Genomic DNA, 18,725 nt, shown 5'->3' with positions numbered 1-18,725 from the left:
TGAATGGTGACACTCTGGTCCCAACTGTGACAGGACACAGAGTTGTTGTGTCCTGTGAGATCTCAGCACCTCAGAACTGAGGTGCCGAGTTACCGAGACCACCCTTGAAGAGCTTGAAAGTCCTAGAATGTTGCCAGAAGTGTCTAGTAGCTAGACTTTGATCCTACACGAGAGACGACAACTGTATGAAGATAAGAGAGTTTCACCAGAGTGAATAGTGAAGAGATTAGTTAGTTAGAGAGTAAACCACAAAGTTTAAAATTTCTGTACAATTTACAGAATACAATAGAGTTTAGAGAAGTAATATAGAAGAATTAGGGCGTGTCCTGTCCTTCTTCTTCTTCTCCTCCATCTTCTGTAGTGATAGTGGCACTTTGAGATTAGTTATTACTAAAAGTGCACCAGTTAATAAGAGTAAAAAGTATTAGAAAAAAATAATAAATATTGTATACGTAACTTTGAATATAAAGATAAGTGACCGCCCAGAGGGCGGAAGAGTGTGCTCATGGCTGGCTGCTGAGCAGACCTCTGTCAAGCCAAAAGAAAATCTTTTAAATAAACAATTAATAAACACCGAGACCGAAAAAAGAACTGAAACCTCTTCTCGTCTTTTGAAACGCGGGCTGACCCAAAGCCACCCCAGGCCTTTCCAAACCATCCAAACAGCCAAAAATCAGACAGTGTCCCACAGAGCCACCCCACAGCCCAAAATCTCCACCCCTGGTAAAGAACAGACACACCGGAGGCAGCAGCGAGGTTGGGAGTGTTTCTATTGGATACAGGATACACACAGGAGGTTTCTGTACCTTAACAGGGAAAAGACAGAAAAAAAAAAAGGGGGTTTGGTGAGTTTCTAAGGGGTTTTGCTTTTTCTGCAGTCCACATGTCAGCAGCAGCCCTGCTCAGCCTGGCTGGGTTACATTCATGGATCATCCCAGAGGAACCAGCAGGGCTGGAGGACAAAGCCACCACAGCTCCAGGGACTGTCCCAGGGCATGTCCAGCAGGGCTCTGTCCATGCTGCCCTCCTCAGATCTGGAGGAAAAAAGGAGATGTGGAGGCAGGTCCTTCATGGAGGGGAGATGTGAGAGCAGCTGTGGTGCCAGAAGAGAATCCCAAAAGGATCCACTGGATACATCCAGGGTGGGGATCAGCTCCCAGCACCAGGAAGGCAATGCTGGGAGTGAAGTCTGTCACAAACTGAAGCTGCAGCGAGGTTCCAAGCGAGCCTGATCTTCCAAAGTCCTGACAAACCAAGGAAAATCCCAAAACCCGGTGCCAGCAGGTGCCACAGCTGTCCCTAAACTCCCTCCCAGCACATGCAGGCCCCGTGGGGTGAGGCAGCACTGGGGAGATGCTCTTCAAGCAGGGAGGGAAAGGGAAAATGGGGCTGGGACAGCAGAAGCGGCCCCAGGAGCTGATCCTGGATGGAGCAGCAGCTTGAGGAGCTCACACAGCTCATGGAGCTCACAGAGCTCTGAGGTTGGATCCTCCTGCAGCAGCTCCAGGAGCTCACACAGCTCATGGAGCTCACAGAGCTCTGAGGTTGGATCCTCCTGCAGCAGCTCATGGAGCTCACAGAGCTCTGAGGTTGGATCCTCCTGCAGCAGCTCATGGAGCTCACAGAGCTCTGAGGTTGGATCCTCCTGCAGCAGCTCCAGGGGCTCACAGAGCTCTGAGGTTGGATCCTCCTGCAGCAGCTCCAGGGGCTCACACAGCTCATGGAGCTCACACAGCTCATGGAGCTCACAGAGCTCTGAGGTTGGATCCTCCTGCAGCAGCTCCAGGGGCTCACACAGCTCATGGAGCTCACACAGCTCTGAGGTTGGATCCTCCTGCAGTCCCAGCTCCGTGGATGCCTCCAGGGCTGGGGGGCACCTCCCCAGTCCCTGTGCACAACGATGCCAACACTTGGGAAAATGAGACCTTTGGGATAACTGTTTAATACACTTTGTGCACGTGTGCGTTCAGCAAAGAGGCAACTGTGAATTATAAGGCGGTTTTGAGATTGGCAGGGCCTGGCAAGAGCAAAAAAAATCCCAAGGGAGGGACCAGACACCCCCTTTTGCTGCTTCTCCTGGTCCCCAGTGCAGGCACAGAGCCCATGGAGAGCAGGGAACGGCCTCTGGTGCCCTCAGCTCACACACGAGCAGGGCCAGACCAGGAGCTCCTCCTGCCTGGCAGGGGGAAGAGGGAGAATCCAGTGCTGGGAATGTTCTGGAATTCTCCCAGCTCTGCTGTCACTCCAGAGTGGAGTCCTTGTGGTGGTGGTGGCGTGTCCCTTGTCCCTGTGCCTGTCCCCAGGTCCTTTAGTGAGAGGGACAATCAGCTGAGCCTCCAGATTTTCAATATTCACACAGGCAGGGAGCTGGGCCCTTCTGCTTCTTTCCATAGATATAAATTGTTGCCCTGCACATTTTTATATATCTTATATATATATATGTATATATATATATAAAATCTTTTAAAAAAAATCCCTCCAAAAACCTAAACTAGGCAATCTCCCATCCCCAGGAGGGCTGTGTCCTGTCCTTTTCCCAGCTGGCCCAGGACAGGGAGAGTGGAATCTAAAGCAGCTCCCAGGTCCCCCCTCCCTCACCCAGCTGGGGCTCAGTCAGTGCCCTGCTCAGTCCCGCTCTGCCCCGTGCTCAGTTCTGCCAGGCTTCCCGTGGGATCCGGGCTCCGTGGGGCCTTTCCTGGGCTCGGGGGATCTGCAGCAGCCTCAGAGCTGTCCCGTGGTGCCTCCTTCAGGGGCTCCAGCAGCTCTGTGTGGGCACACAGGTCCTGCACCTTCTTGTTGAGGTCGTTGCGCTCCGTCTGCAGCGCGCGGCACAGCTTCTCCAGGCGCTGGATCTTCACCTGCAGCCCCTCCAGCTCCTTGTCCCGCAGGGTTTTCTGCAGGGAGAGGCACAGAGGGAGAGCTGGAACCCCAAAGGGATAGGAGGGGATAGGGATGGGTTTGAAATGCAGGGAGGGTGGGGCTAGGTGGGATATTGGGATGGAATTCCTCCCTGTGAGGTGGCACAGGGTGCTCCAGCTCCTTGTCCCACAGGGAGAGAGGCACAGAGGGAGAGCTGGAACCCCAGGGGGACAGGAGAGAACAGGGACAGGTTTGAAATGCAGGGAGGGCAGGGTTAGGTGGGATATTGGGGTGGAATTCCTCCCTGTGAGGGTCTAAGGCCCTTGCACAGGGTGCTCCAGTTCCTTGTTTGTCCCACAGGGTTTTCTAAAGGAGAGAGAGCTGGAACCCCAGAGGGATAGAGGAGAACAGGGACAGGTTTGAAATGCAGGGAGGGCAGGGTTAGGTGGGATATTGGGATGGAATTCCTCCTGAGTGACAGGTGCTCAGCTCCTGTTGTCCCGGGTTTTCTGCAGGGATGGCACAGAGAGGGTGGAACCCCAGGGGGACAGGAGAAACAGGACAGGTTGAAGCACGGAGGGTGGGTTAGTGGGATATTGGGGTGGAATTCCTCAAGGCCCTTGCACAGGGTGCTCCAGCTCCATGTTTGTCCCACAGGGTTTTCTGAATGAGAGAGGCACAGAGGGAGAGCTGGAACCCCAGAGGGATAGGAATGGGTTTGAAATGCAGGGAGGGCAGGGTTAGGTGGGATATTGGGGTGGAATTCCTCCCTGTGAGGTGGCACAGGGTGCTCCCAACTCCTTGTCCCACAGGGAGAGAGCTGGAACCCCAGAGGGATAGAGGAGAAAACAGGGACAGGTTTGAAATGCAGGGAGGGTGGCATTAGGTGGGATATTGGGGTGGAATTCCTCCCTGTGAGGGTCTAAGGCCCTTGCACAGGGTGCCCAGAGAAGCTGTGGATCCCTGGAAGTGTCCAAGGCCAGGCTTGGAGAAACCTGGGATAACTGAAGGTGTCCCTGTCCATGGCAGAGGATAGGAGAGAACAGGAACAGGTTTGAAATGCAGGGAGGGCAGGGTTAGGTGGGATATTGGGATGGAATTCCTCCCTGTGAGGTGGCACAGGTTGCTCCACTCCTTGTCCCGCAGGGAGAGGCAAGAGGGAGACTGGGAAACCCCAAGGGACAGAGAAAACAGGGACAGGTTTGAAATGCAGGGAGGGCAGGGCTAGGTGGGATATTGGGATGGAATTCCTCCCTGTGAGGTGGCACAGGGTGCTCCAGCTCCTTGTTTGTCCACAGGGAGAGAGCACAGAGGGAAGACTGGAACCCCAGGGGGATAGGAGAGAACAGGGACAGGTTTGAAATGCAGGGAGGGTGGGGTTAGGTGGGATATTGGGGTGGAATTCCTCCCTGTGAGGTGGCACAGGGTGCTCCAGCTCCTTGTTTGTCCCACAGGGTTTTCTGCAGGGAGAGGCACAGAGGGAGAGCTGGAACCCCAAAGGGATAGGAGGGGATAGGGATGGGTTTGAAATGCAGGGAGGGCAGGGCTAGGTGGGATATTGGGGTGGAATTCCTCCCTGTGAAGGTGAAGGAGCTCTGGCACAGGGTGCCCAGAGAAGCTGAGGCTGCTCCATCCCTGGAAGCATCCAAGGCCAGGCTTATCCCAGGACACTTCTCCCAGGAGAAACCTGGGATAATTTAAGGTGTCCCTGACCATGGCAGGACCTGGAATAACTTCAAGGTTATGAACTTGGCTGGATGAACTTTAAGGTCTCTTTCAACCCAAACCATTCCATGACTGATTCTGGGCAAACCAAGCAAACCCTCAGCACCCAAAGCACCGAGGAGCTTCCTCCTCCTCCTCCTCCTCCTCCCTTTGCCCCCCAGCCTCCCCTCACCTCCTCTGCCATCTCCAGCAGGGCCTTGTTGCTGCTCTCCCAGCGGGAGCGGTACATGGTGGTCTCCTTCTCCAGCTTCTTGATTTTCTTGGTCATCTACAGAATCACAAATCGAGTCATAAAATGTCCTAAACCCCGCAGGGATCAAAATAAACCAACCCCAGGGAGAGCAGTGCAGTGACATCCCACAGGTCCTCATGTGTCACCCTAAATTTTGGGTGTAGACTTAAAATGAACTGAAATTTGGAGCTGGGGGAGAAAAACATCACCCACCTTCTCCATCTCCTGTTTGAACGTTGTGAACACTTCACTGCTTTTGGAAAGGGTGTTCTGGAACTCCTCAAACTTCTCAGTGTACAGAGCCAGCTGTGGAGAGACAGGGAGCTGATGGCAGCAGGGCTGGGGAGGGCAGAGCCCAGCCCTGGCACAAACAGTGCAGGAGCTGCTCTGCCAAAGGCAAATTCTGTCCCAGGAAACATCCTGAGAGCAGGGAGCTCCACAAACAACTCCTGGCTGCTCCCATGACTGCTCCAGCACTGGGAAACAGCCCCTGAATGAAAGCTCAGCTCAGGGATCCTGCTCCTGTTTTCCAGATTAAACAACTTTGGGTTGTTCAGGGAGGGAGGGAGGGAAATCCTCAAACCAAACAAGCTGAGCAGGGAACTCACCTGCTGCTTGAGGTGGGTCTCCTGCTGCTTCATCAGCTCACACATCCTCTGGGACTCCACAGCTTCCTTCAGCAGCTGGCAAAAAGGAACAAAGAATTATCTGGGGATGCTCTCCTGGCTCAGGAGAGGCACAAGGAGCTCAGCAGAGCTCCAGGATAACACCCAGGGACCCACACTGAGACCCCAAAATTGCCTCGATCACTTACAAAATCCTTCTCCTGCTGGTGCCTCTCCTCTGCCTCCTTCAGCATCTCCTGGGCCTGCTGCAGTTTGGCATCCACCAGCTGCTGCTGCAGCTCCTTGTGCTTGAACACCTTGTCAATGTGCTGCAGGGGACAGCAGAGCTCAGGGCACAGCCAGAGCGGCAGGAAAAGCTCCCAGGGCTGACCAGCAAACTCCTCTGCCTGCCCTAAAGGGCTCACAGTGAAAACCACCCGTGCCTTTGATTTTAGCCCTCAGAAAAAACAATGCCCTTTCATTTTAGAAAAAACAAATTCCCACTTTTATGTGAAGAATTACAAGTAAAGAGAGATTAAGTAGAATAATATTTAAGTAGAATAATAGTTTATCACAGAGTGGAAAATAGATTTTTGAAGTTTTTAGAATGAAAGTTCAAGAAGCAAGATAGACTGGACACACTTAGGTTCTTCTTTCTCCTTCTTCTTCTTGGCCTCCATCTTCTGCTGTGATGGTGGCACTTTTGGATTGGTTTAGAATAGAAATTCACTGTCTAACATACAAAATAGGTATTGGGAAGTAATTTTAAATATTGTAGACAGTTTTTAGTGTAAAAAGATAACACCAGTGTGCCTCAACCTGACCTGCAAACAGACTAGGGCAAGTCAGAAAAAGAATGTTATAAACAAAAAATAACAAGTAACCTTGAAAACAAAAGTGTCAGAAGGCAGGAAATTCCTCTGGCTGCCCCAAAGGGCTCCAACCCCTGCCCAGGGGGTTCAGAGACATTGGCACAGAGCCCCAGACCCCTTGGAAAAAACAATTCCCACCTTTATATGAAGAATTACAAGTCAAGAGAGTTTAAGTAGAATGATAGTGAATTTATCACAGGGTGAAAAATAGAGTTTTTGGTGTTTTTAGAATGGGGGTTCAGGGGGCAAGATGGAGAAATCTGGGCAGCCTTTCTCCTTCTTCTTCTTGGCCTCCATCTCCTGCTGTGATGGTGGCACTTTGGGATTGGTTTAGAGTAGAAATTCACTGTCTAACATAGGAAATAGGTATTGGGAAGTAATTTTAAATATTGTAGTGTATTTAAACTACATGTTTAAGTAAGATGTAGTTTTTAGTATAAAGACAAGCAGTGAGGCAATCAGCGTGCCTCAACCCTGCCAGACAGCCCTAGGGCAAGGCAGAGAAATAACGTTAAAAATAAGAAATAATAAGCAATAAACACCAAAAAACCCTGACTCTGCTGACTGCCCAAGCTAAGAAAAACAAGTTTTGTGTATCCCAGAGCCCCTGTGGCCAGCAGAGGTGTGGGAGAAGCTGACCCACCTCCTCCCTGAGCTCGTACTGCTCGATGAGCTTCTTGAGCCTCTCGGCCAGCTCCATGTTCTCCTGGCGCAGCTTCGAGTTGCGCTCGTTGTGCTGCTCCATCTGCAGCTGGATGTCGTTCAGGGTCACCTGGAAGTGAGAGGTCACCTCCTTCCTCTTCTCCTCCTCCTCCCTGGCTCGCTGCACGCCCTCCTCCTGCGGCACGGGTGGCACAGGTAAGGGAGGAGCTTCCCAAAATCGTGTTTCCGACCCATCCGGCCTCCCATTATTCCTTATATCCATCCCAAAATTATGTCTTTATATCCACTGTGAAAACTTCCCAAAATGATGTCCTTGTATCTATCAGGAAAACTCCCCAAAATGATGTTCCCAACTAATTCAGCTTCCCATGATGTCCTTATATCTATCAGGAAAACTCCCCAAAATGGTGTTCCCAACTAATTCAGCTTCCCATGATTCCTTATAGCCACCAGGAAAACTTCCCAAAATTATGTTCTTAAACATCCATGAGGAAAACTTCCCTAAATGTTCCCAATGCATTCAGCCTCCCATTATTCCTTATTTCCATCAGGAAAACTTCCCAAAATGATGTTCTTACATCCATCAGGAAAACTTCCCCAAATGATGTCCATACATCCATGAGGAAAACTTCCCTAAATGTTCCTAACCCATTCAGTCTCCCATTATTCCTTATTTCCATCAGGAAAACTTCCCAAAATGATGTCCTTACATCCATTAGGAAATCATCCCAAAATTATGTTCCCACCCCATCCAGCCTCCCATTATTTCTTATACCTATAAGAAAAATTTCCCAAAATGATGTTCATACATCCATCAGGAAATCTTCCCAAAATGATGTTCCCAACCTATCCAGACTCCCATTATTCCTTATATCCATCCCAAAATTATGTCTTTATATCCATTGTGAAAACTTCCCAAAATGATGCCCTTGTATCTATCAGGAAAACTTCCCAAAATGATGTTCCCAACTAATTCAGCTTCCCATGATTCCTTATAGCCACCAGGAAAACTTCCCACAATGATGTTCTTACATCCATCAGAAAAACTTCCCTAAATGTTTCTAACCCATTCAGCCTCCTGTTATTCCTTGTTTCCATGAGGAAAACTTCCCAAAATTATATTCCCAACCCATTCAGCCTCCTTATATCTATAAGAAAAACTTCCCAAAATGATGTTCATACATCCATGAGGAAAACTTCCCTAAATGTTCTTAACCCATTCAGTCTCCCATTATTCCTTATTTCCATCAGGAAAACTTCCCAAAATGATGTCCTTACATCCATTAGGAAATCTTCCCAAAATGATGTTCCCAACCTATCCAGACTCCCATTATTCCTTATATCCATCCCAAAATGATGTCCTTGTATCTATCAGGAAAACTTCCCAAAATTATGTTCCCAACTAATTCAGCTTCCCATGATTCCTTATAGCCACCAGGAAAACTTCCCACAATTATGTTCTTACATCCATCAGAAAAACTTCCCTAAATGTTCCTAACGCATTCAGCCTCCTGTTATTCCTTATTTCCATGAGGAAAACTTCCCAAAATTATATTCCCAACCCATTCAGCCTCCTTATAGCTATAAGAAAAACTTCCAAAATGATGTTCATACATCCATGAGGAAAACTTCCCTAAATGTTCCCAATGCATTCAGCCTCCCATTCCTTATATCCCTCAGGAAAACTTCACCAAATGATGTTCCAAATGAATTTAGCCTCCCATTATTCCTTATTTCCATAAGAAAAACTTCCTAAAATTATGTCCATACATCCATGAGGAAAACTTCCCTAAATGTTCCTAACCCATTCAGTCTCCCATTATTCCTTATTTCCATAAGAAAAACTTCCCAAAATGATGTTCTTACATCCATCAGGAAAACTTCCCTAAATGTTCCTAACCCATTCAGCCTCCCATTATTCCTTATTTCCATAAGAAAGCTTCCCAAAATTCTATTCCCAACCCATTCAGCCTCCTTATAGCTGTAAGAAAAACTTCCCCAAATGATGTCCTTACATCCATGAGGAAAACTTCCCTAAATGTTCCTAACCCATTCAGTCTCCCATTATTCCTTATTTCCATCAGGAAAACTTTCCAAAATGATGTCCTTACATCCATTAGGAAATCATCCCAAAATTATGTTCCCACCCCATCCAGCCTCCCATTATTTCTTATACCTATAAGAAAAATTTCCCAAAATGATGTTCATACATCCATCAGGAAATCTTCCCAAAATGATGTTCCCAACCTATCCAGACTCCCATTATTCCTTATATCCATCCCAAAATTATGTCTTTATATCCACTGTGAAAACTTCCCAAAATGATGTCCTTATATCTATCAGGAAAACTTCCCAAAATGATGTTCCCAACTAATTCAGCTTCCCATGATTCCTTATAGCCACCAGGAAAACTTCCCGCAATTATGTTTTTACATCCATCAGAAAAACTTCCCTAAATGTTCCTAACCCATTCAGCCTCCCATTTTTCCTTATTTCCATAAGAAAAACTCCCCAAAATTATGTTGCCAACCAATCCAGCCTCTCATTATTCCTTATTTCCAAAAGAAAAACTTCCCAAAGCTATGTTCCCACCCCATCCAGCCTCCCATTATTCCTTATATCTATAAGAAAAACTTCTCAAAATGATGTTCATACATCCATCAGGAAATCTTCCCAAAATGATGTTCCCAACCTATCCAGACTCCCATTATTCCTTATATCCATCCCAAAATGATGTCTTTATATCCATTGTGAAAACTTCCCAAAATGATGTTCCCAACTAATTCAGCTTCCCATGATTCCTTATAGCCACCAGGAAAACTTCCCACAATTATGTTCTTACATCCATCAGAAAAACTTCCCTAAATGTTCCTAACCCATTCAGCCTCCCATTATTCCTTATTTCCATAAGAAAGCTTCCCAAAATTCTATTCCCAACCCATTCAGCCTCCTTATAGCTATAAGAAAAACTTCCAAAATGATGTTCATACATCCATGAGGAAAACTTCCCTAAATGTTCCCAATGCATTCAGCCTCCCATTCCTTATAACCATCAGGAAAACTTCCCAAAATTATGTTCTTAATGAATTCACCCTCCCATTTTTCCTTATTTCTGTAAGAAAAACTTCCCAAAATGATGTCCTTACATCCATGAGGAAAACTTCCCTAAATGTTCCTAACCCATTCAGTCTCCCATTATTCCTTATTTCCATCAGGAAAACTTCCCAAAATGATGTTCTTACATCCATGAGGAAAACTTCCCTAAATGTTCCCAATGCATTCAGCCTCCCATTCCTTATATCCCTCAGGAAAACTTCCCAAATGACAGGGAGCACCTTGAGGGTGCGGTTGTGCCGCTGCAGCTCCCGGCACAGGCTGGGAGGGATTTCCACCAAAACCACCCCAAAACCACCCCAAAACCACCCCAAACCCAAACCCTGCCCTGCCCCAGAGGGGTGAGGGTGCCCAGGTGGCTCCTGAAGAGGGTTCCAGGGGTGGGGAAGGATCATGGAGCACCTTGAGGGTGCGGTTGTGCCGCTGCAGCTCCCGGCACAGGCTCTCCAGCTTGCTGCGCGCCAGGATGGCCTCACTCTGCGGGTGATCCACCCCAAAACCACCCCAAAACCACCCCAAACCCAAACCCTGCCCACCCCCAGAGCAGGGGCACCCCTGGGAGCACCTTGAGGGTGCGGTTGTGCCGCTGCAGCTCCCGGCACAGGCTCTCCAGTTTGCTGCGCGCCAGGATGGCCTTGCTGTGCTCGCTCTGCAGGTGATCCTTCTCCTGCACCAGCTGGCTCTGCTTCTTCTGCAGCATCCTCATCTGCTTCTGCGAGGTCCTGTGCTCCTCCAGCTGCCACAGGGGAGCACAGGCTGAGGGGCAGCAGGGCACAGGTGTCCCCCCTCAGGGGACACCATCTGTGCTGCTGAGGGGACACCACCTTCCCTCCTGAGGGGACACCATCTTCCTTCCTGAGGGGACACCATCTGCCCTGTGAGGGGATACCATCCACCCTCCTGAGGGGACACCTGAGGGTGCCATCCACCCTCCTGAGGGTGACATTCCCCCCCTGAGGGGACACCATTTACCCTCATGAGAGGACACCTGAGGGGACACCATCAGCCCTCCTGAGGGGACACCTGAGGGGACGCCATTTTCCCTCCCAGGGGGACACCATTTACCCTCCTGAGGGGACACCTGAGAGGACACCATCTTCCCTCCTGAGGGGACACCATTTACCCTCATGAGGGGACACCATCTGCCCCCACTGAGGGGACACCATCCACCCCCCTGAGGGGACTCCATCTGCCCCTGAGGGGACGCCATTTTCCCTCCCAAGGAGACACCATTAACCCCCATGAGGGGACACCTGAGGGGACACCATCCACCCCCCTGAGGGGACACCATTTACCCCCCTGAGGGGACACCATCTTCTTTTCTGAGGGGACACCTGAGAGGACACCATCCACCCCTTAGAGGACACCATCTGCCCTACTGAGGGGACATCTGAGGGGACACCATTTCCTCTCCTGAGGGGACACCTGAGGGGACACCATCTTCCTTTCTGAGGGGACACCATCTTCCCCTCCTGAGGGGACACCATCCACCCCTTAGGGGACACCATCTTTATTCCTGAGGGGACATCTGAGGGGACACCATTTTCCCCCCTGAGGGGACACCATCTTCCTTCCTGAAGGGACACCATCCACCCCCTGAGAGGACACCTGAGGGGACAAAATCTGCCCCCCTGAGGGGACACCATCCTCCCCTCCTGAGGGGACACCATGTGCCCTGCTGAGGGGACACCATCTTCCTTTCTGAGGGGACATCTGAGGGGACACCATTTACTCTCCTGAGGGGACACCTGAGGGGACACCATCTTCCTTTCTGAGGGGACACCATTTACCCCCCTGAGGAGACACCATCTTCCTTCCTGAGGGGACACCATGTGCCCTGCTGAGGGGACACCATCTTTATTCCTGAGGGGACATCTGAGGGGACACCATTTCCCCCCCTGAGGAGACACCACCAGGCTGTGCCCCAAGGCCAGCAGGTTTGTGACACCTCAGGGCAGAGCAGCAGTGACACACAGCCCAAGGGCATTTCCTTTTCCTTTTCTCCTTCCCCAGCTCCCACCCTGCTGGAATTGGAAGGAGCTCCAGGTTCCCTCAGCACAGGGCAAAGCCACAGATGGGGCACTTTGGACATGCACAGGCAGCCCCAAACCTCCATCCATGCTTGGAATTCCACCTTGATGGAGGCTTTGTGTGGGTGAAACCGAGCTCTTACACCCAGATTTGCCAAAATTCCTTCCACAAACACCACCAGACTTCACCCAGCACCACCCAGGCTCTCCTGGGCAGGGATCCAGCCCTGCAGGGACCCCAGGACACCACAAAGCCCCAGTGGGACCCTAAAATGTCCCTCCTGCCTCCCCCAGCCCCAGCACTCACCAGCTCAGCGTATTTCTTGCACAGAGCTGCCAGTTTCTCCTCTGATGTGCTCAGGGTGTTCAGGGTCTGCATCAGCAAAGTGATTTCCTTGCCTGGAAAAGGGGACATGGAATGGGAATGATGCAATAAATGGGATAAAAATTGCTTTACACAGAGATCTGGAATGGAAAGGTGGAAAAGGAGGGGCTGAGCAGGCTCCCAGGATCTCCCCAGGATCTGCCATGGAGCAGCTGGATTTTGGTTGAAAATTTTGGAGGGGAAAACCATCCCTGGGCTGTGCCCAGCAGAAGAGAAACCCAGGGAATGCAGAGCCTGCAGTGGGTGCAGAACAGAACAGGAGGATGTTCCCAAACACATCCAAGGCTCTGACTTTCCCCAGTTGATAAAATCCACTTATCCCCAAATTTTATCCATTTTAAATGGATAAAATCCATTTATCCATGCACTGATATCCTCGGGAACAGCTGGAGCTGGGAATTCTTCCCCTAAACACTTGGGAACTGGGAATCCTTCCCCTAAACCCCTGAGGAGTTGGGAATCCTCCACCTAAACCCCTGAGGAACAGGAAATCCCTCACCTAAACCCTTGGAGAGCAAGAAATCTCTCACCTAAACCCCTGAGGAGCTGGGAATCCTAAACCCTTGGGGAGTTGAAAATCCTTTCCCAAAACCCTGAAGAGCTGGGAATTCTTCCCCTAAATCCCTGAGGAGCTGGGAATCCTAAACCCTTGGGGAGTTGAAAATCCCTAAATCCCTGAGGAGCTGGGAATGCTAAACCCTTGGGGAGTTGAAAATCCTTTCCCAAAACCCTGAAGAGCTGGGAATTGTTCCCCTAAATCCCTGAGGAGTTGGGAATCCTTCACCTAAACCCTGAGGAACAGGAAATCCCTCACCTAAACCCCTGGGAGTTGAAAATCCCTAAATCCCTGAAGAGTTGGGAATTCTTCCCCTAAATCCCTGAGGAGCTGAGAATCCTAAACCCTTGGGGAGTTGAAAATCCCTAAACCCTTGAGGAGTTGAAAATCCCTAAACCCTCAAGTAGCTGGGAAATCCTAAACCCTTGGGGAGTTGAAAATCCCTAAATCCCTGAGGAGCTGGGAATCCTAAACCCTTGTGGAGCTGGGAATCCTTCCCCTAAACCCTGAAGAGTTGGGAATCCTTCACCTAAACCCCTGAGGAGCTGGGAATCCTAAACCCTTGGGGAGTTGAAAATCCCTAAATCCCTGAGGAGTTGGGAATTCTTCCCCTAAACCCCTGAGGAGCTGGGAATCCTAAACCCTCGGGGAGTTGAAAATCCCTAAACCCTTGGGGAGTTGAAAATCCCTAAATCCCTGAGGAGCTGGGAATTCTTCCCCTAAACCCCTGAGGAGCTGGGAATGCTAAACCCTTGGAGAGTTGAAAATCCCTAAATCCCTGAGGAGCTGGGAAATCCTAAACTCTTGGGGAGTTGGGAAATCCTAAAACCCTCGGGGAGTTGAAAATCCCTAAATCCCTGAGGAGCTGGGAATCCTTCACCTAAACCCCTGAGGAGCTGGGAATCCTAAACCCTTGAGGAATTGAAAATCCTTTCCAGTAACCTCTGGGGATTTGAAAAAAAATCTCTCACCTAAACCTTTGGCTTTCTTCTTCTCCTGAGCTCTCCTGTGGTCCCTGTCCCCGGCCTCCTCGCTGCCCTTGGAGTTCTCCTTCTCCCCGTTGATCTCGGGGCCCCCCGGCTCCTGCTCCCCGTTCCTGGGGGAGTCACTGCGCCCCCTGTCGGGCTCCTCGGGGGGCTCCCCGTGCCCCCCATCCTCCCCTGGGTTCTCCTGGCTGGCATCCACACAGTAGGTGCTCAGGATATCCTCCAGCTGCCTGCTCAGCTCTTCTGAGACGTCGCCAGAGGATTTGGGATCTTCCTGGGGAGCTGGGAAAGGGAAAAAAATAAATTTAAAAAAAAAAAAAAAACCACACAAAAAAATTGATTTATTAAGTGATTTATTCTCCTCTAGCCAGCTCTTGGAGGTTTATTTCACACCCAAGGAGGTGTAAAATCTATAAAATCAGCAGGGTGGTTGCTGTGGGAGTGTTGGAAATCAAGCCCCTGACATCTGTCAAAAGGCAGAATTCCCTCCTCTCTACTCTTTATTATTATTTTTTTGGGGCTTTTAGCATGAGAATGGATTTGAAACCTGGATAAGAGCAGCTAGAACATCCTGGCAGCAGGCAGGAGAAGGGAACTCCTCCAGGAATACAGAAATAGGGGAAAAACCAGGTTTAATAAAAGGTAAAATAACAAAATTCTTCACAGAGAAAAACCCAGCCAGGTGCAAAAGGTTCTTGCTCCTGGTAAAACACCTCACAAAAGCAATTACTTTATTTATTCTCTTCTTTTTCTAGTAAACTGCTCAGACAATTTTTGCCTCCTGTCCAATTGCCCATCCTTAAATTTGAGGTGAAATCCCCCAAGTCCTATGAGATTTCTTTTTACGTAATTAAAGACAGAAATTTCTGAGCTCATTTCCTTTTTAAGGGGACAAAAGACAGTTTTGTCACTCCATCAAGGGTGCACATTCCTATAAATTGGGATTTTTTTCCCCCTCCTCTCACCCTGCAGGGAATGGGAGCTTTTTCCTGGCTGGATAAATTGCTTTGTTCCATTCCCACCAGCCTCTCCTTTGATCAGCAGAGCATGACCAAGCCCCTGACATCTGTCAAGAAGGAGAATTCTCCCCTCTTTCCTCTTTTTTATTTTAAGGAAAGCAGGTTGTGTGTGAGCTTTTTCCTCCCAGAGGAATTAGAAGCTCCAGGGCTGGGATTTTAGCATGAGAATGGATTTGAAACCTGGGTAGGAACAGCTGGGAGCAAACAGGGATGGAGCAAGCAGAACATCCTGGCAGCAGGCAGAGGAGAGCTCCTCCAGGATGTACACACACAGAAATATGGAAAAAACAAGGATTTTCTGCCCTGGAAAAACGAGATTTTATGCCTTGGAAAACCAAGATTTTCTAGCCTAGAAAACCAGGATTTTGCAGAAACTAAGTGTACCTAGAAAAACCAGGATTTAGCCAGAAACCAGGATTTCTGTCGTGAACCAATTAGGCAGAAACCCAGGATTTTCTGGCCCGAACCTAAATTTGTACCAGAAAACCAGGATTTTCTCTCGAAAACAGATTTTCTAGCCTAGAAAACCAGGATTTTCTGGCCTGGAAGTCCAGGATTTTCTGCTCAGGAAAACCAGGATTTTCTGGCCTGGAAACCCAGGATTTTCTTCTCTGAGAAACCAGGATTTTCTAGCCTAGAAAACCAGGATTTTCTGTCGTGGAAAACCAGGATTTAATGGCCAGGAAACCCAGGATTTTCTGCCCAGGAAACCCAGGATTTTCTGCCCTGGAAAACCTGGATTCTCTGCCCTGGAAAATTAGGATTTTCTTGCCTGGAAACCCAGGATTTTCTGCTCAGGAAAACCAGGATTTTCTGGCCTGGAAAACCAGGATTTTCTGGCCTGGAAACCTAAGGGATTTTCTGCCAGGAAAACCATTATTTTTGCCCTGGAAACCCAGGATTTCTCCTTGAATACCACAACTTCAGTCAGAAAACCACGATTTCTGCAGGAAACAGTTTTCTTCCCCAGGAAAACCAGGATTTCTGCCAGGAAACCAGGATTTCTGCCCTGAAAATTTAGGATTTTTTGCTGGAACGATTCTCTGCCCTGGAAACTCAGGATTTTCTGGCCTGGAAACCCAGGATTTTCTGGCCTGGAAAACCAGACATTTTCTGCCTGGAAAACCAAATTTCTGCTCAGGAAAATCAGGATTTTCTGCCCGGAAACCCAGGATTCTCTGCCTCGGAACCACTTCTGCCAGAAACCCAGGATTTTCTGCCCAGGAAAACCAGGAATTTCTGGCCTAGAAAAAGCAAGATTCTCTGCCCTGGAAACCCTGGAAAATTAGGATTTTCTTGCCTGGAAACCCAGGATTTTCTGCCCTGGAAACCCAGGATTTTCTGCCCAGGAAACCCAGGATTTTCTGGCCTGGAAAACCAGGAATTTTCTGCCCAGAAAACCAGAATTTCTGCCTGGAAAACCTGGGACTGCCCTGGAAAATTAGATTTCTTGCCTGGAAGCCCGATTCTCTGCCCTGGAAACCCAGGATTTTGGCCTGAACCAGAATTTCTGCCAGGAAACCCAGGATTTTCATCTAAAAACAGACTTTCCCAGAACCCAGGACTTGCTGGAAACCAGGAATTTCTGGCGGAAAATTAGGATTTTCTTGCCTGGAAGCCCAGGATTCTCTGCCCTGGAAACCCAGGATTTTCTGCCCAGGAAAACCTTTTTTTTTTTGCCTGGAAACCCAGGATTTTCTGGCCTTGAAAAACCACAACTTTATGCCCAGGAAACCCAGGATTTTCTGGCCTGGAAACCCAGGATTTTCTGGCCTGGAAAACCAGGATTCTCTGCCCTGGAAACCCAGGATTTTCTGCCCTTGAGAACCACAACTTTCTGCCCAGGAAAACCAGGATTTTCTGCCTGGAAACCCAGGATTTTCTGCCCAGGAAAACCAGGAATTTCTGGCCTAGAAAAAGCAAGATTTTCTGCCCTGGAAACCCAGGATTTTCTGCCCTGGAAACCCAGGATTTTCTGGCCTGGAAAACCAGAATTTTCTGCCCAGGAAAACCAGGATTTTCTCCCCACCTTCTGGGGGAGCTGCAGCCTCGGGTGAGTCTCCCTCTTCCAGCCCCATCCCGCTGCTGGTTCTGGAAGGATGTGGAGCTGCCTTGGCCTCCACCCCCTGGTTCTTCATCACAGCCTTTGCACCCTCTCAGGCTCTGCAGAGACACAAGGGAGAGGTTTTGAGGACATTTGCAGGATTTCAGGAGGAAAAGAGCAGTTCAGTGCTGAGGAAAGCATCCCTTGATTTCCAGTTTGTGTCAGGATAATTCTTGGTGGAATCTCCCAACCCACAGATAACAGGATTTTCTTGGTGGAATCTCCCAACCCACAGATAACAGAATTTTCTTGGTGGAATCTCCCAACACACAGATAACAGGATTTTCATTGGTGGAATCTCCCACCCACATTCACAGAATTTTCTTGGGAATTCCAACCCACAATACAGGATTCCCATGGAAATTCTCAGCCTTCCATCTGGATTTCAACTAGCCAAATCAGAGCTGGCACAGCACAGAGCTCAATTCTTGCTGAAATCCCAGCTCATCCTCATCCTCATCCCTGAGGGGTTTGGATGTTCTCAGCTTTCCCTTTATCCCCCGAATGAGGAGCAGGGGGTGCTGCTGGTGCTGGTCCCGAGGGAAAGAAGATTCCCGGTTATACCGGGAGTTACCGGGGCTCCGGGAAGGCAAACCCGCGGGCACAGCGGCGGCAGAGCCCGGCCCCGGGGCAGCGCCCTTCGCCTTCACCGGCACCTGCCCCGCGCCCCGGGCGCTGCTTTTCCGCTGCTGCCGCTGCACCGGGGCAGCTCCGGGGCCAGAACCGGGGGCCGATAATAACCGGGATACAGGGGTGATAATAACCAGGATATGGGGGCGATAACCGGGACACGGGGGCGATAATAACCGGGGTACGGAGGTGATAATAACCGGGATACGGGGAGGATAACGGGGTTCGGCGGTGACCCAGCCCCACAGCCCCGGGAGCCCCCGGCCCATGGCTCGCTCGGCACCGGCAGCCCCGCTGCCCCCGTTCCAACGCCCCCCCAGCCCCGTTATAGCCCCGGGCGCGGCCCAGCCCCCGGTGCAGCCTCCGCCTCCGCCCCCCCCGTTAAAGCGGCCCCGCGCTGCCCCCTCCCCGCACCGCCGTGACGTCACGCGCGCACCCCGTGACGTCAGCGCCGGGGGTCTGACGCAGGTGTCGCCTCGCTCCTCAGCCAATGGGGGCCCGGCGCATCGGCGGGGCGCTGGGTGCCGGTGCCCGGCCGCTGCCGCTGTGGCGGCGGTTGTGGCGGTTCCGGCGGTACCGGCGCTGAGGGAGCGGCTCGGCCCGGGGCCTCCAATGGCCGCGCGTGCGCCCGCCCGTGCCGCCGCCCAATCAGCGCCCGCCGCGCGGGGGCTGCCGGGAAACACCGGGGAGACGCGGCAAGCGCGGCGGGAGGCGCTGAGGGGACTACAGCTCCCGGCATGCTCCGCGAGAGAGCGGGCACAGGAACTACCGCTCCCGGCATGCTCAGCGCGGGGTCCACCACAGGAACTACAGCTCTGTAGGACTGGAAGGAGAAGAGGATGAGGAAAGGGAAGGAGGAAGGAAATTCTATCCTACAACTACCGCCATGCCCCGCGGTTGAAGAAAAAGAGGATGAGAAAGAAGGGAAACCGTGGCCTACAACTC

At 50.4% G+C, this 18,725-nt stretch overlaps 1 protein-coding gene across 1 annotated transcript; it reads right to left on the bottom strand.

Annotated features, from left to right (window-relative positions):
- Positions 1–1,635: 1,635 nt before the first annotated feature.
- On the bottom strand, positions 1,636–18,425 carry TXLNA (taxilin alpha). Its single transcript, XM_064731349.1, has 11 exons — positions 18,217–18,425; positions 17,076–17,209; positions 14,013–14,309; positions 12,408–12,499; positions 10,636–10,806; positions 6,937–7,131; positions 5,631–5,750; positions 5,425–5,499; positions 5,030–5,122; positions 4,757–4,852; positions 1,636–2,894 (listed from the first exon to the last, which is right to left on the bottom strand). Exons 2-11 carry the CDS (start codon positions 17,182–17,184, stop codon positions 2,610–2,612), a joined length of 1,533 nt encoding a protein of 510 aa, XP_064587419.1. The 5' UTR covers positions 17,185–17,209; positions 18,217–18,425; the 3' UTR covers positions 1,636–2,609.
- Positions 18,426–18,725: the final 300 nt, after the last annotated feature.

Source organism: Zonotrichia leucophrys, chromosome 23, assembly GCF_028769735.1.
Source record: "Zonotrichia leucophrys gambelii isolate GWCS_2022_RI chromosome 23, RI_Zleu_2.0, whole genome shotgun sequence".
Taxonomy (NCBI): domain Eukaryota; kingdom Metazoa; phylum Chordata; class Aves; order Passeriformes; family Passerellidae; genus Zonotrichia; species Zonotrichia leucophrys.
The sequence above is the reverse complement of the archived record's forward strand: the minus strand, read 5'-3'. Positions and strand labels throughout refer to the sequence as shown.

Bases quoted from the DNA above. Each gene is read 5' to 3' on its own strand.
- TXLNA (XM_064731349.1), bottom strand. From the start codon at position 17,184: ATGAAGAACCAGGGGGTGGAGGCCAAGGCAGCTCCACATCCTTCCAGA. The intron at 14,310-17,075 runs GTGGGGAGAAAA...TCCCTTTCCCAG, and splicing joins GGCTGCAGCTCCCCCAGAAG to CTCCCCAGGAAGATCCCAAA. The intron at 5,751-6,936 runs GTGGGTCAGCTT...TGTCCCCTGCAG, and splicing joins AGTACGAGCTCAGGGAGGAG to CACATTGACAAGGTGTTCAA.